Source organism: Salmo salar, chromosome 28 (assembly GCF_965601325.2).
Source record: "Salmo salar chromosome 28, fSalSal1, whole genome shotgun sequence".
Classification (NCBI taxonomy): domain Eukaryota; kingdom Metazoa; phylum Chordata; class Actinopteri; order Salmoniformes; family Salmonidae; genus Salmo; species Salmo salar.
The window spans coordinates 16577664-16593433 of NC_138318.1; the positions used below are offsets into that span (position 1 = coordinate 16577664).

The following is a 15770-nucleotide window of genomic DNA, read 5'->3' on the forward strand; positions in this document are numbered from 1 at the left end:
ATCTGAGGACCCATGCAAGAGAGAAGGTTTTGATACTTTTTCTTAAAGAAGGATAACTGTAGATTCCATTAATTCCAAATGTACTTTTATTGGTGGGGATGCTTGAGATTGTGGTGAAATGGGTCAGTGAATGTGTCAAGATCAGACACCAGCAACTAAGCAGATATTTAATTCAAGACCTAAACACACAAGCCCACCCATCAAGTAAAGAGTTACGTCATACTTCTGTGTGGCAAGAGACAATTCTATAGTAACAGGCTTCTCGCACTGTGATTAACAACAATCTCAGACACCATATCAGACAAATTCAATCTGATTAGCTTTCTCAAACAGGCCAAGTCACTGTAAACAAATGCAGTAAATACAATCATAATCCAAAGGCTTAGTCAGTCGTTCATTGAGGAAGCATTGCACCAGTGTGAGTGGGAAAACAAAGTGGCATTTTGACTGTTTGGTTATGAATTGACCAATTATTACTCAGTGTGAGCCACAGTACCTCCTTCCACAATATACATTCCACATTTGAGACATGGATTGTCTAACATACCCCACTCCTGCCTCCTAGAGAGGAACATCCTCTTGATGGACAATGTGAATCAGTACAACCAAGAGGATGGAGGCTGGACCCCCTGATGGTGGCTGGGGGTAGGATGGTTCTGCTCAGCTGTTTCGTTGTTTTTGGGTTCTCCTACACCTTCCCCAAAGCCATCAGTGTCTACTTCAAAGAGCTGATGAGGGATTTGTTCGTGGGTCACAGCGACACAGCCTGGATATCCTCCATCATACTGGCCATGCTCTATGGCTCAGGTCAGAAGACGATCAAGAGATGCTTTAGGGGCCGCTGAGCTTGAATCCCATACGAAAAACAAATCTGTCAGATGCATTTTGAATGGGAGAATCAATATAGAAAATGTGAACATCTTGGACATGTAATTTGTCTGGAGATGCAAGTTCTCTCTCTCGTAGTTCTGCATCATTTCAATAACAAATACACATGCCTTGTCTGTCTGAACTGTACTGAACAAAAATATAAACGCAACATTTGCTAGTGAAAAAATGACCGCCACAAAAGTTATTATGGCGGTGCTTGGGTAAAGCAACGCACCTACAGACCTGTGTTATCATTGGCTATTTTTAATTTCCGTACACTGTGCATGTATTTTCCTGATATGAATGGTCTGTTGACAAGTCTGTCAAAATCCCTGTGTAGCGATTGGCTGAATATTGCGTCATTGCACTTTTAACGCCTTTCACTCTTGTTGCTCTCAGGAAGCGGGTAAAATATAGTGCTCTTGTCTAGCTGGACGAGGACTGTGTCCCGAAGGCCTTTTCTTTAGAAAATAAACTATATGTTTAACTGGAAACAGTGAACTTATTTATTTGCGGTCTTAGTCGTTCAAGTTCCTATACCAAATATGCCAAGAGGCGGTGAGTATCCAGCGGCGTTATTTTTGCTAACGTTCCAAATGTAACTGTTAGCTCGCCAGCCAACGTAACATTACCTCAAGAAATATAGCTTGCTAGCTAGCTAGCTACTTGGAGGATCTGGTCAAATGTATGTTCTACTTGAGTATCGACGTTTCGTGAGAACTGACGTAACGATAGCTGGCTAGCGATCTACTTAGATGATCTGGTCAAATGTATGTTCTACTTGAGTATTAACGTGTCGTGAGGACTGACGTAACGTTAGCTAACTAGCAAGCTAACTAGTTACAGCTGTTAGATAACTAATTAGCTAGTTAGCTTGCTTGCTAGCTAGGCTACTGTCACTACAGTAACTTAGTAGATAGCTAAACTTGGTCTGGCGAACTCTATTTGTACCCAGTTGATTTCACCCAGTTAATTTCATCCCCGGTAGTAATGATATGTGGCTAATGAGTTAACATTATGCCACAATATAGTAAGGCAGCGAATAAGCTCAATCACTTTCTGACATCTGTAACCATGCCGCAGAGTGAACGTCATGTCTGACTCATCTCTGGTTCTCTGATCTTCTACAACATGCCTCGCTCTCATTTGTTGTTTTTTAGGTAAAAAAGGTCACAAGGGCCGGGGAAAGCAGTTCAGCAACCCTGAAGAGATTGATAGACAGATGAAAGCACAGAGAGAGCTGGTGAGTAAAGGACCCATGGCTCTGAGGGGATATCTAGTTTTTGCAACTTGTGGTTAACATAGCTTTAAACAGATCTTTGTATTATAGACCCCACATACAGGGTTCCAGCTTCGCAAGTGCAATGCGTGGGAGAGATATTTTCGACCAGCATTTACTTCCCGATATTTCATTAATTCTTGATTTGGAACCCACCAGTGACTTAAACTCCCGTTTCAAATTGCAGGTGTAACTCTGATAATGAATAAATATTCTGAAATATTTTAAATCCAGTTATTGTACTGAGTGAGACATGCCTTTCGAATGTGTAGGTCTTTTTTTTGGGGTCAAGCTGTGTAAAGTGCTGTCATGTTCATCCACATGTGGCTGCATCACTTAGAAATTACTCGTTCCAGCAATGATGTTGGGAAGATGGCGATGTCCTGCCACTAAATTACAAGGGTACTCTTTACTCTGTGCAAAAAGTGGATTTAATATTTTTCTCTATTCTGTTTTTTGGCGTTCCACCTGCCCTCGATTGGAGGTATTGTCAAGGATGGTTAAAAATGTGTTTACCTTGCAGTCTATAGCCTGGCTGCTCGACCTCCTGCACCAGTTAATTTAGCTAGTAACATTTATCTATATATTCAGAGGTGTGCGAAATACATTTCAAACACAGACATGACGGCTTGAACATGATCTTACCGGTGAATGTGTGATAGGAGGCGAACGGTGGAGTGGAGAAGGAGGAGGAGAAGTCATCAGGATCTGACGACAGCAGCAGTGAAGAGGAGGACGTTGTGAGTGCGGGATCTCCTTTTAATGTCTAGTCTGTCCGCTAAGGAATTAGAAGTGTTGTGGTTTTACTGAAATGCTCGTCAAGATGTTCCTACTCACTTTCAAAGTGTCACCTACCATTTTCCTGCCAACACTACCTCAGTCAGAGCTGCAATGTTGGCTCTCTGTTCAATGTCTTAACGTTCTCTGTTATTGCAGAATAAGAAGAAGAGTGGAGTGGAAGGATTGATTGAGATTGAGAATCCCAACCGCATATCCCAGAAAAGTAAGAAGGTGACCGAGCTAGATGTCAACGCACCCAAAGAGCTGTCACGCCGAGAGAGGTGAGGATCTCACTTTTCCTTCAAGTCTCAGGCCTAATGCCAATGCCTAAAATGAAGATTGAAGTCAGTGGATTTAGGATGAGCCCGTTTTGACTTGTTAGTGAAAGTCTTGGGAGTAGGTGTAGGCAAGGATATGTTATCATTCTGATGGAAATGATAACAACAAATGTTGTGGGGTTGTTATTAGGTCTTGAAAGCAGGACCCTGTTTGACCCTCTGGCTTTCTGTCTCAGGGAGGAAATCGAGAAGCAGAAAGCTAAGGAACGCTACATGAAGCTTCACCTAGAGGGGAAGACGGACCAGGCACGGGCTGACCTCGCCAGGCTGGCCATCATCAAGAAGCAGAGAGAGGACGCGCAAAAGAAGAGGGACGGCCTCAAAAAAGGTGAGGGATAAGGAATCTCTCATGCTGTGCTTGTCCTTTGTGCTATACTGTCCGACAGGAACACCGGGCTTAAATGGTTAGTCAGAGAAAGTCATATGGACACTGTTTATTCAGACAGACTGTGGTTGCTCCTTTTGAATTCAGTGCCTGACTGTCTTTTATCTGATTTCCTAGAAAAAGAAGCTGAAGACTCCAAGTCCAAGCGTTAGGCCTGTCTCCTGAGGACTTGGCCTGGAAAACGTTCTGGGGAGGATGGAGAGACAAGAAGACTGTAGGAGGGGAGGGGACCGATATGAGGGTTGTCAGCTCAGGGGTAACATGTGCTTGGGCTCCTACCCTTCATCTCCGATGAGGGAAGGGTGTGAGCCGGGCATTTTGGAGGAGACGGGAAAGGGGCGCTTCAGGTTTGCCTGTTTAGTTCCTCCGTATTCTGTGAGGTTCCAGCGGCAGGCGTTCTAGTGTCTTCACTCCTCCCCTGTGTTCTAATTCTAAAGCTGCTGGAGATCATTCTTTGATTATATTTTTTTCATTTTAACACTGTTTACTTATGAATGAAGTGTTGGGGGAGGATGAGTAGGGGTTTGTATACTTTCATCTGACCTGTTATTAAGGTGAATCGGGAGGTGGTGGTTGGGATGGAGGAACACGTTATACAAGAAGTCTATATGTATTCTTTATCATGTTCTGTTCCATCTCTGCCAGTTGTCTTCATTCACAACCTGACAGTTCAAAGTCCTTTGCCTCCAAAGGAAAGATGTGGGAAAGAAGAGGTCCCATAGGCAGAAGTGTCTGAGACAAAACATGTCTAAAGGAATCAGTCAGACTTTATGCCCCTTCTATTTAGGTGTTGGAGTTTTTACCCTTTATTCTGTTGGTGTTTCTGCCCAGTCATGTTCAGTGCGTTTTGAGCCGCCACCTGGCTCTAATTTCTGATTGAACCACTTTGCAGCGTAACGTCTTGTAGTCAAAAAGGAGATCTGTTGGCATAAAAATTAATTGTGTTAATATTTCACAATTACCTTGAAAAAGCATTGCTGGGGCCTCATCCTGTAAGTCTCCTTTTCAGTGCTATGGGTTTCTCTTCTGTAATTTTGCCTTTGACAGTTTACACAGGACAATGTCAATGGTCGCGTTCCCCTGCTCAGAAGTTGGATGCATCAACCAATGGTTGCGTGCCTCCTCATCGACTGTGTGGTCAGGCACCAGATTGCTATAACATAATGTGGTTAGCTGATGGGTAAAATACATTTCTGAGCATTGTAAGATTTGGCATGCATAAGCAACGGCCGGGCAGAGGAACCCGCCCACTCTAGTAGTCATGAGGATGCTATGCTATAGTGTGATGGTTGGAACCTGAGATGCCTTTTAACAGGAAAGCAATATTCTATGAATGGAGGTGGTTGAAACTCATTTCTCTCTTGAAAACATACAGTATATACAAAGTGTTTTAATGTTTATAAAAATGACTCTCCAGGATTGGTCAGAATTGTTTGGTTTTCGTCTGTATTTGAATTCATTTGTTGTATAGAAATAAATACATTAATAGATAAATTAATAACCTTTTTTTGGGTATCATTTATTTTTTTTATTGAATGGACTCATAATACATTCTTAGCCTATGCCGCACCCTACACATCACAGTGCATTTTCAAAGATTTCGGACCCCTTCCCTTTTTACACATTTTGTTTTGCTCCAGCCTTATTCTAAAATGTATTAAATGAAAAACATTTTCCTCATCAATCTACACAGAATACCCAATAATGAGAAAGCAAAAACAAATGTTTGCACATTTTAATTTTTTTTAAAACAAGGTATTTTCGTAAGTATTCAGACCTTTGCTGTGATACTCGACATTGAGCTCGGGTGCATCCTGTTTCCATTGATCGTTGATGTTTCTGCAACTTGATTGGAGTGCAACTGTCGTAAATTCAATTGATTGGTCATGATTTGGAAAGGGGCACAGCTGTCTAAGGTCCCACAGTTGACAGTGCATGTTAGAGCAAAAAGCAAGCCATGTGGTCAAAGGAATTGTCTGTAGAGCTCAGACAGGATTGTGTCGGCACAGATCTGGTGAAGGGTACCAAAACATTTCTGCACTATTGAAGGTCCCCAAGAACACAGTGGCCTCCATCATTCTTGAATGGAAGTAGTTTGGAACCACCAAGACTTTCTAGAGCTGACCGCCCAGCAAAACTGAGCAATCGAGGGAAAGAATTCTGGTCCCCAAGAACACAGTGGCCTCCATCATTCTTAAATGGAAGAAGTTTGGAACCACCAAGACTGATCCTAGAGCCGGCCAAACTGAGCAATCGGGGGACAAGGGCCTTGGTCAGGGAGGTGACCAAGAACCCGATGGTCACTCTGACAGAGCTCCAGAGTTCCTCTGTGGAGATGGGAGAAACTTCCAGAAGGACAACCATCTCTGCAGCACTCCACCAATCAGGCCGTTATGGTAGAGTGGCCAGATGGAAGCCACCTCAGTAAAAGGCACATGACAGCCATGACAAGCAAGATTCTCTGGTCTGATGAAACCAAGATTGAACTCTGGCCTAAATGCCAAGTGTCACGTCTGAAAGAAACCTGGCACCATCCCTACAGTGAAGCATGGTGGTGGTAGCATCATGCTGTGGGGATGCAAGAGCCAAGACTTCAACCTGATCGAACATCTCTGGAGAAAGCTGAAAATTTGCTGTGCAGCGATGCTCCGCAGCTATCCTGACAGCATGAGAGAAACTCCCCAAATACAAGTGTGCCAAGCTTCATACCCAAGAAGGCTCGAGGCTGTAATTGCGACACAGCCTGGGATGGAACCCGGATCTGTAGTTATGCCTCAAGCACTGCGATGCTGTGCCTTAGATCGCTGTGCCACTCAGGAGGCCAGTTTTGTTTTTTATATGTACTTTTGCATACATTAAAAACCTGTTTTTGCATTGTCATTATGGGGTATTGTGTGTAGATTGATGAGGGGGGAAAAAACAATTTAATACATTTTTGAATAAGGCTGTGAACGTAACAATGTGGGAAAATTCAAGAGGTCTGAATACTTTCTGAATGCACTGTATGACATTGCAGAAGTTGTAGACTTTTTTTATGCCTCTCATTTAGAACATTTTGTTCTTCCACACACCAAGCTTTTCAGAGCTGGACAAAAGATCTGCTTTGGCTTCAATAGCTGATGTGAATGCTCTGACAGACGGTGTGAAATCCGTTGAGTCCACTGCTTGGCTTCTGGGGTGTTGTTGAACAGAGTGATAACGCACAAGATTATGATACTGTAGTGGATTTGGGGGACAGCACTGATGGTCGCTATAATACATATAGGTGAAACCATTTTTTCCCCCCGAGATGGTAGCTGAAGACTATAAGCTTTGGCTATTGCTTATTGCTAATTTTCCACACCGTTCACCAATCTACCCATCACCCCATACCTAGTGACCATCTCTTTGCAATTTTACTGTGACCACCAGGCTGCAGTATTTGATAAGGCCATAACAGCCAATCTGCCATGGGCCTACATGCAACTGTACTGATGTTGTAGATAAACTGGACATTTTCAGAAAAGCATGACATCTGTATTTAACCAGTGGTGTCAACTATAGTATAAGCCTATCAGAAAGCATAGCTAGGATAGATTGCTATTGTGTCACCACTCACATACCATAATTATTAGACTCAATATGAGAAGTGAAGCCCAGACTTCAATAGATGGTGTTTCCCCTTTTCTGTCTCTCACATCCTGCTCCTATGAATGCTGTGTACAGACCGCTTCCATTTACAGAAGCATAGACAGAACAGAAGCCGAAAATGTCAGAGCGTCCAGTATTATTAGCCCATAATATCACCATAGACGTTGTATTTAGATTCTCATGTAAAGTAAAAGAATCGTGCATATCCTCAAGTCATCGGGGGACTGATGTTGACACAGACAGGCCTGTATTCAGTGATGTGATTTGAAAAGAAATTGATAGGTGTGTGTGTGTCTTGGTAAATCCTTGTTAGTTGCTAGTACAACATTTACCAAGGGCCCTTGCACAATCTAGTATGCATGGTGCGTCCTCAACCAGCACATCCGAAATTAAAGATGCATAATACTACATCTAGGCAGACATACAGGGATCATCAACTAGATTCAGCCACGGCAGATTTTTTCTTGACCAAGGCACTTCTCCGATTGCTCAGTTTGGGGGGCGGGAACATAATTACAAATAATTTCTAGATTAAATTACAAATTAACCACAAGAAGCCAAAACAGATATATTTGACTAAAACATAATTTCCAACCTTGCTTACATTTGTATAAAATCACGTCTCTCTATTATGTTTTGGAATACTTGGGAACAGATTGACAAAATTAATATAACTTGGAGCTGATTTCCTGGAGTTTTTACAGTCTATTATGTCCAACAATGAAAATTATTTTATTTATGCTCATAAAACATGAGGGGCCACATAAAACCACCCGTGGGTCGCCAGTTGGGGAACCCTGGTATACAGTATACTTTGAGTGTACAAAACATTAGGAACAACCTCCTAATATTGAGTTGCACCCACTTTTGCTCTCAGAACAGCCTCAATTCATAAGGGCGTGGACTCTACAAGGTGTTAAAAGCGTTCCACAGGGATACTGGCCCATGTTGACTCCAATGCTTCCCACAGTTGTGTCAAGTTGGCTGGATGTCCTTTGGGTGGTGGACCATTCTTGATACACACGGGAAACTGTTGAGCAGGAAAAACACAGCAGCGTTGCAGTTCTGGACAAAAACCGGCCTGGCACCTACTACCATACCCCGTTCAAAGGCATTTAAACATTTTGTCTTGCCCATTCACCCTCTGAATGGGACACATACACAATTCATGTCTCAATTGTCTCAAGGATTAAAAATTGTTCTCCAACCTGTCTCTTCCCCTTCATCTCTACACTGATTGAAGTGGATTTAACAGGTTACATCCATAAGAGATCATAGCTTTCACCTGGATTCACCTGACCAGTCTATGTCATGGAAAGTTCAGGTGTTGCTAATGTTTTGTATAATCAATGTATATGACTCAGACCATTAGTTTATATCATCAATCATACATATGGAAGTTTACATCCTATAACTGTATAGTACAGTAATATATTTAATCAAACTGATCATCCTCAGTTAAAGGTGCAGATTACTACATCTAGGCAGATATACAATGCATTTGGAAAATATTCAGACCCCTTGACTTTTTCTACATTTTATGACGTTACAGTCTTATCCTAAAATTGGTTAAATAAATGTTTTTCCTCATCCATCTACACACAATACGACATGACAAAGAGAAAATAGGTTTTTAGAAATTTTTGCAAATGCATGAGAGAACAGTCCTTCCCTATGCCTCAGTTGGTAGAGCATGGTGTTTGCAATGCCAGCATGGTGTGTGCAACGCTAGGGTTGTGGGTTCGATCCCCATGGGAGACCAGTACAAATGTTTTTTTTTTTTTAAATGCATGAAATGAAATGTATGCATTCACTGCTGTAAGTCGCTCTGGATAAGAGCGTCTGCTAAATGACTAAAATGTAAATGGACACAGAAATACCTTATTGAGATAAGTATTCAGACCCTTTGATATGTGACTCAAAATTGAGCTCAGAATACTTTCCGAATGCACTGTAAGACTATCTATGACTCAGATACTGTATATACAGTGCATTCGGAAAGTATTTAGACCCCTTGACTTTTTCCACATTTTGTTACGTTACAGACTTATTCTAAAATGGATGAAATTGTTTTTTCCCCCTTATCAATCTACACACAACACCCCATAATGACAAAACCAAAACAGGTTTTTCAAATTTTTTGCTAATTAAAAACTGAAATATCACATTTACATAAGTATTCATACCCTTCACTAAGTACTTTGTTGAAGCACCTTTAGCAGCAATTATAACCTCAAGTCTTCTTGGGTATGACGCTACAAGCTTAGTACACCTGTATTTGGGTATTTTCTCCCATTCTTCTCTGCAGATCCTCTCAAACTCTGTGAGGTTGGATTTTGAGCGTTACTGCACAGCTATTTTCCGGACTCTCCAGAGATGTTCGATCGGGTTCAAGTCTGGGCTCTGGCTGGGCCACTCAAGGACATTCAGAGAATTGTCCCGAAGCCACTCCTGCGTTGTCTTGGCTGTGTGCTTAGGGTCGTTGTCCTTTTGGAAAGTGAACCTTCGCCCCAGTCTGAGGTCCTGAGCTCTCTGGAGTAGGTTTTCATCAAGGATCTCTCTGTACTTTGCTCCGTTCATCTTTCCCTCAAGCCTGACTAGTCTCCCAGTCCCTGGTCTGAAAAACATCCCTACAGGATGATGCTGCCATCACCATGCTTCACCGTAGGGAAGGTGCCAGGTTTCCTCCAGACGTGACGCTTGGCATTCAGGCCAAAGAGTTCAATCTTGGTTTCATCAGATTAGAGCATCTTGTTTTCTCATGGTCTGAGAGTTCTTTAGGTGCCTTTTGGCAAACTCCAAGAGGGCTGTCATGTGCCTTTTACTGAGGAGTTGCTTCCGTTTGGCCACTATACCCTAAAGGCCTGATTGGTGAAGTGCTGCAGAGATTGTTGGGTTTCTGGAAGTTTCTCCCATATGTACAAAGGAACTCTGGAGCTCTGTCAGAGTGACCATTGGGTTCTTGGTCACCTCCCTGACCAAGGCCCTTCTCCTCCGATTGCTCAGTTTGGCCGGGCAGCCAGCTCTAGGAAGAGTCTTGATAGTTCCAAACTTCTTCCATTTAAGAATTATGTAGGCCACTGTGTTCTTGGGGACCTTCAATGCTGCAGAAATGTTTTGGTACCCTTCACCAGATCTGTTCCTCGACACAATCCTGTCTCGGAGCTCTGCGGACAATTCCTTCAACCTCATGGCTTGGTTTTTGCTCTGACATGCACTGCCAACTGTGGGACCTTGTATATACAGGTGTGTGCCTTTTCAAATCATGTCCAATCACTTGAATTTACCACAGGTGGACTCCAATCATGTTTTAGAAACATCTCAAGGATGATCAATGTAAACAGGATGCACCTGAGCTTAAATTCGAGTCTCATAGAAAAATGTCTGAATACTTACAGTACCAGTCAAAAGTCTGGACACACCTTCTCATTCAAGGGTTTTTCTTTATTTTTACTCTTTTCTACATGGTGAATAATAGTGAAGACATCAAAACTATGTAATAACATATGGAATCAGGTAGTAAGCAAAGTGTTAGACAAATCAAAATACATGTTATTTTTGAGATTCTTCAAAGTAGCCACCCTTTGCCTTGATGACAGCTTTGCTCACTCTTGGCATTCTCTCAATCAGCTTCATGAGGAATGCTTTTCCAACAGTCTTGAAGGAGTTTGCACATATGCTGAGCACTTGTTTGCTGCTTTTCCTTCACTCTGCGGTCCAACTCATCCCAAACCATCTCAATTGGGTTGAGGTCGAGTGATTGTGGAGGCCAGGTCATCTGATGCAGCACTCCATCACTCTCCTTCTTGGTCAAATAGCCCTTACACAGCCTGGAGGTGTGTTTTGGGTCATTGTCCTGTTGAAAAACAAATGATAGTCCCACTTTCATTTGGTACTGTCCATACGTAGCTCGTTTTGGTCACAGGTCCAGGAATGGCTGAAGAATGTAATGATTTACCTGGAGCTAACACTGTAGATAGCAATACTGGGTGATTTGAAAAGTCATAGCCAATCGAACAATAATATAATAATACTTTTAGCAAAAATGTTTATCTTTAATTTACAATCTGTAGAAACTATGAGAATACAAATGTGCAGAACTTTTGTGAAGAATCACAGCACAGTTGAAAAATATATAAGGCAAATGGAAATCCAAAACTGGATGATGTTGAGAGATAGATGGGAGGGGTTGAGTGGAGCTGAAGGGTGGGACTAATAACAACAAGATAATAAATGTAAAATATACTGTGTCTGTAAAATGTATATATAGGTTCAGAACTTTTGTGAAATAGCACAGTTAAAAATATATAGCAAATAGACATCCAACTGAATGGACATCAGAAATAGACGAAGGCCAGGACTAAAACCAAACTAAATATAACTATTGTAAAATAGTCTGTAAAATATATATAGTATGCATAAGCTGGAAGTAGAAGCCTAAGTGTTGTTGTCTAGTAGTTTACTCCAATTAGGGGAGTAAGGTTTCCGGTAAATAATAAAGTGAAATACATTTAAAAAAGATATGTATGTGTATTTGTATGCATATGTATGTGTATATTTATATATATGTGGGTATGTGTATGTATGTATTTAAATATATATATTTACCCCAAAAGATATATGGGGGATTGGAAGTGATGCAGACAATTAAATTGATTTGGGTTGAGTCACTGACGTGATCTTTCTGTCCGGGTTGGCGCCCCCCCTTGGGGGTGGTTGAAGATATCCCTTAGTGGTGTGGGGGCTGTTCTTTGGCAAAGTGGGTGGGGTTATATCCTGCCTGTTTGGTCCTGTCTGGAAGTATCGTCGGACGGGGCCACAGTGTCTCCCGACCCCTCCTGTCTCAGCCTCCAGTATTTATGCTGCAGTAGTTTATGTGTCGGGGAGCTAGGGTCAGTCTGTTATATCTGGAGTATTTCTTCTGTCTTATCCAGTGTCCTGTGTGAATTTAAGTATACTCGCTCTAATTCTCTCTCTCTTTCTCTCTTTTTCTCTTTCTTTCTCTTTTTCTCTCTTTCTTTCTTTCTCTCTCTCTCTCGGAGGACCTGAGCCCTAGGATCATGCCTCAGGACTACCTGGTCTGATGACTCCTTGCTGTCCCCAGTCCACCTGGCCGTGCTGCTGCTGCTCCAGTTTCAACTGTTCTGCCTGCGGCTATGGAACACTGACCTGTTCACCGGACGTGCTACCTGTCCCAGACCTGCTGTTTTCAACTCCCTAGAGATAGCAGGAGCGGTAGAGATACTCTGAATGATCGGCTATGAAAAGCCAACCGACATTTACTCTTGAGGTGCTGACCTATTGCACCCTCGCCAACCACTGTGATTATTATTATTTGACCCTGCTGGTCGTTTATGAACATTTGAACATCTTGGCCATGTTCTGTTGTAATCTCCACCCAGCACAGCCAGAAGAGGACTGTCCACCCCTCATAGCCTGGTTCCTCTCTAGGTTTCTTCCTAGGTTCTGGCCTTTCTAGGGAGTTTTTCCTAGCCACTGTGCTTCTACACCTGCATTGCTTGCTGTTTGGGGTTTTAGGCTGGGTTTCTGTACAGCATTTTGTGACATCAGCTGATGTAAGAAGGGCTTTATAAATACATTTGATTGATTGATTGATTGATGGAAGCTATAAGCAGACCACCATAGTCCCTGTGCCCAAGAACACCAAGGTAACCTGCCCAATTGACTACAGACCCGTAGCACTCACATCTGTAGCCATGAAGTGTTTTGAAAGGCTGGTAATGGCTCACATTAACACCATTATCCCAGAAACCCTAGACCCACTCGAATTTGCATACCGCTCAAACAGATCCACAGACGATTCAATCTCTATTGCACTCCACACTGCCCTTTCCCACCTGGACAAAAGGAACACCTACGTGAGAATGCTATTCATGTGCTACAGCTCAGCGTTCAACACCATAGTGCCCTCAAAGCTCATCACTAAGCTAAGGATCCTGGGACTAAACATCTCCCTCTGCAACTAAACACCTCCCTCTGCAACTGGATTCTGAACTTCCTGACGGGCCGCCCCCAGGTGGTGAGGGTAGGTAGCAACACATCTGCCACGCTGATCCTCAACACTGGAGCCCCTCAGGGGTGCGTGCTCAGTCCCCTCCTGTACTCCCTGTTCACTCATGACTGCATGGTCAGGCACGACTCCAACACCATCATTAAGTTTGCAGACGACACAACAGTGGTACGCCTGATCACCGACAACAACGAGACAGCCTATAGGGAGGAGGTCAGAGACCTGGCAGGGTGGTGCCATAATAAAGACCTATCCCTCAACGTATTCAAGACAAAGGAGATGATTGTGGACTACAGGAAAAGGAGGACCGAGCACGCCCCCATTCTCATCGACAGGGCTGTAGTAGAGCAGGTTGAGACCTTCAAGTTCCTTGGTGTCCACATCACCAACAAACTAGAATGGTCCAAACACACCAAGACAGTCGTGAAGAGAGAACGACAATACCTATTCCCCCTCAGGAGACTGAAAAGAATTGGGATGGCTCCTCAGATCCTCAAAAGATTCTACAGCTGCAACATCGAGAGCATCCTGACTGGTTGCATCACTGCCTGGTGCGGCAACTGCTCGGCCTCCGACCGCAAGGAACTACAGAGGGTAGTGCGTACAGCCCAGTACATCACTGTGGCTAAGGTGCCTGTCATCCAGCACCTCTACACCAGGCGGTGTCAGAGGAAGGCCCTAAAAATGGTCAAAGACCCCAGCCACCCCAGTCATAGACTGTTCTCTCTGCTACCGCATTGCAAGCAGTACCGGAGCACCAAGTCTAGGACCAAAAGGCTTCTCAACAGTTTTTACCCCCAAGCCATAAGACTCCTCTTTTACGCTGCTGCTACTCTGTTTATCTTCTATGCTTAGTTACTTTAACTATACGTTCATGTACATATTACCTCAATTAGCCCAACTAACCGGTGCCCCCACACATTGGCTACCCAGACTATATGCATTGTGTCCCACCACCCCTGACCCGCCAACCCCTCTTTTACGCTGCTATGACTCTCTGTTTATCGTCTATGCATAGTCACTTTAACTATACCTACATGTACATATTACCTCAATTAGCCCGACTAAGCAGTGCCCCCACACATTAACTCTGTACCACTACCACCTGTATATAGCCTCGCTACTGTTATTTTCACTGCCATTTTACAGTTTTTTTTCTTTGCTTATCTATTGTTTACCTAATACCTATTTTTTTACTTAAAAATTTCACTGTTGGTTAGGGCTTGTAAGTAAGCTTTTCACTGTAAGGTCTACACCTGTTGTATTTGGCGCAAGAGACAAATAAACTACAAAAACGCAAACCAGATGGGATGGCGTATCACCTCAGAATGCTGTGGTAGCCATGCTGGTTAAGTGTGCCTTGAATTCTAAATAAATCACTGACAGTGTCACCAGCAAAGCACCCCCACACATCCTCCTCCATGCTTCATGGTGGGAACCACACATGCGAAAATCATCTGTTCACCTACTCTGCATCTCACAAAGATGCAGTTGGAACAAAAAAATCTCAAATTTTGACTCCTCAGACCGAAGGACAGATTTACACTGGTCTAATGTCCATTGCTCGTGTTTTATGGCCTAAGCAAGTCTCTTCTTATTATTGGTGTCCTTTAGTCATGGTTTCGATGCAGCAATTCGACCATGAAGGCCTGATTCACACGGTCTCCTCTGAACAGTTGATGTTGAGATGTGTCTGTTACTTGAACTCTGTGAAGCATTTATTTGGGCTGCAATTTCTGAGGCTGGTAACTCTAATGAACTTATCCTCTGCAGCAGAGGTAACTCTGGGTTTTCCTTTCCTGTGGCGGTCTTCATGAGAGCCAGTTTCATCATAGCGCTTGATGGTTTTTGCGGCTGCACTTGAAGAAACTTTCAAAGTTCTTGAAATTTTCCGTATTGACTAACCTTCATGTCAAAGTAATGATGGACTGTCATTTCTCTGCTTATTCATGCTGTTCTTGCCATAATATTGACTTGGTCTTTTAACTTTTAGGAAGGCACGCCTGTTAATTGAAATGCATTCCAGGTGACTACCTGGTTGAGAGAATGCCAAGAGTGTGCAAAGCTGTCATCAAGGCAAAGCGTGGCTACTTTGAAGAATCTCAAATATAAAATATAATTTGATTTGTTTAATACGTTTTTGGTTACTACATGATTCCATATGTGTTATTTCATAGTTTTGATGTCTTCACTATTATTCTACAATGTAGAAAATACAAAAAATAAAGAAAACATAAACAAAAATGTCTACAAACCTGTTTTTGCTTTGTTATTATGAGTATTGTGTGTAGATTTATGAGGAAATGTTTTTATTTAATCAATTTTAGAACAAGGCTGTAACATAATAAAATGTGTAAAAAGTCAAGAGTCTGAATGCTTTCTGAATTCACTGTATATATTATTTCACATTGATATTGAAAACCCCCTCTTCCCCTCCTGCTGCTTCGATTGAGGCAA

At 42.6% G+C, this 15770-nt stretch overlaps 1 protein-coding gene across 1 annotated transcript; it reads left to right on the forward strand.

The window, feature by feature from the left end:
• The first annotated feature begins 1227 nt into the window (after nt 1-1227).
• On the forward strand, nt 1228-5153 carry LOC106589537 (28 kDa heat- and acid-stable phosphoprotein). Its single transcript, XM_014179641.3, has 6 exons — nt 1228-1428; nt 2031-2113; nt 2812-2889; nt 3086-3210; nt 3444-3595; nt 3770-5153. The coding sequence occupies exons 1-6, from the start codon at nt 1416-1418 to the stop codon at nt 3802-3804; spliced, it is 486 nt and encodes a 161-aa protein (XP_014035116.1). The 5' UTR covers nt 1228-1415; the 3' UTR covers nt 3805-5153.
• Nucleotides 5154-15770: the final 10617 nt, after the last annotated feature.

Coding starts and splice junctions, on each gene's coding strand:
- LOC106589537 (XM_014179641.3), top strand. Junction 3,211..3,443: donor GAGCTGTCACGCCGAGAGAG/GTGAGGATCTCA, acceptor TTTCTGTCTCAG/GGAGGAAATCGAGAAGCAGA. Junction 3,596..3,769: donor GAGGGACGGCCTCAAAAAAG/GTGAGGGATAAG, acceptor CTGATTTCCTAG/AAAAAGAAGCTGAAGACTCC.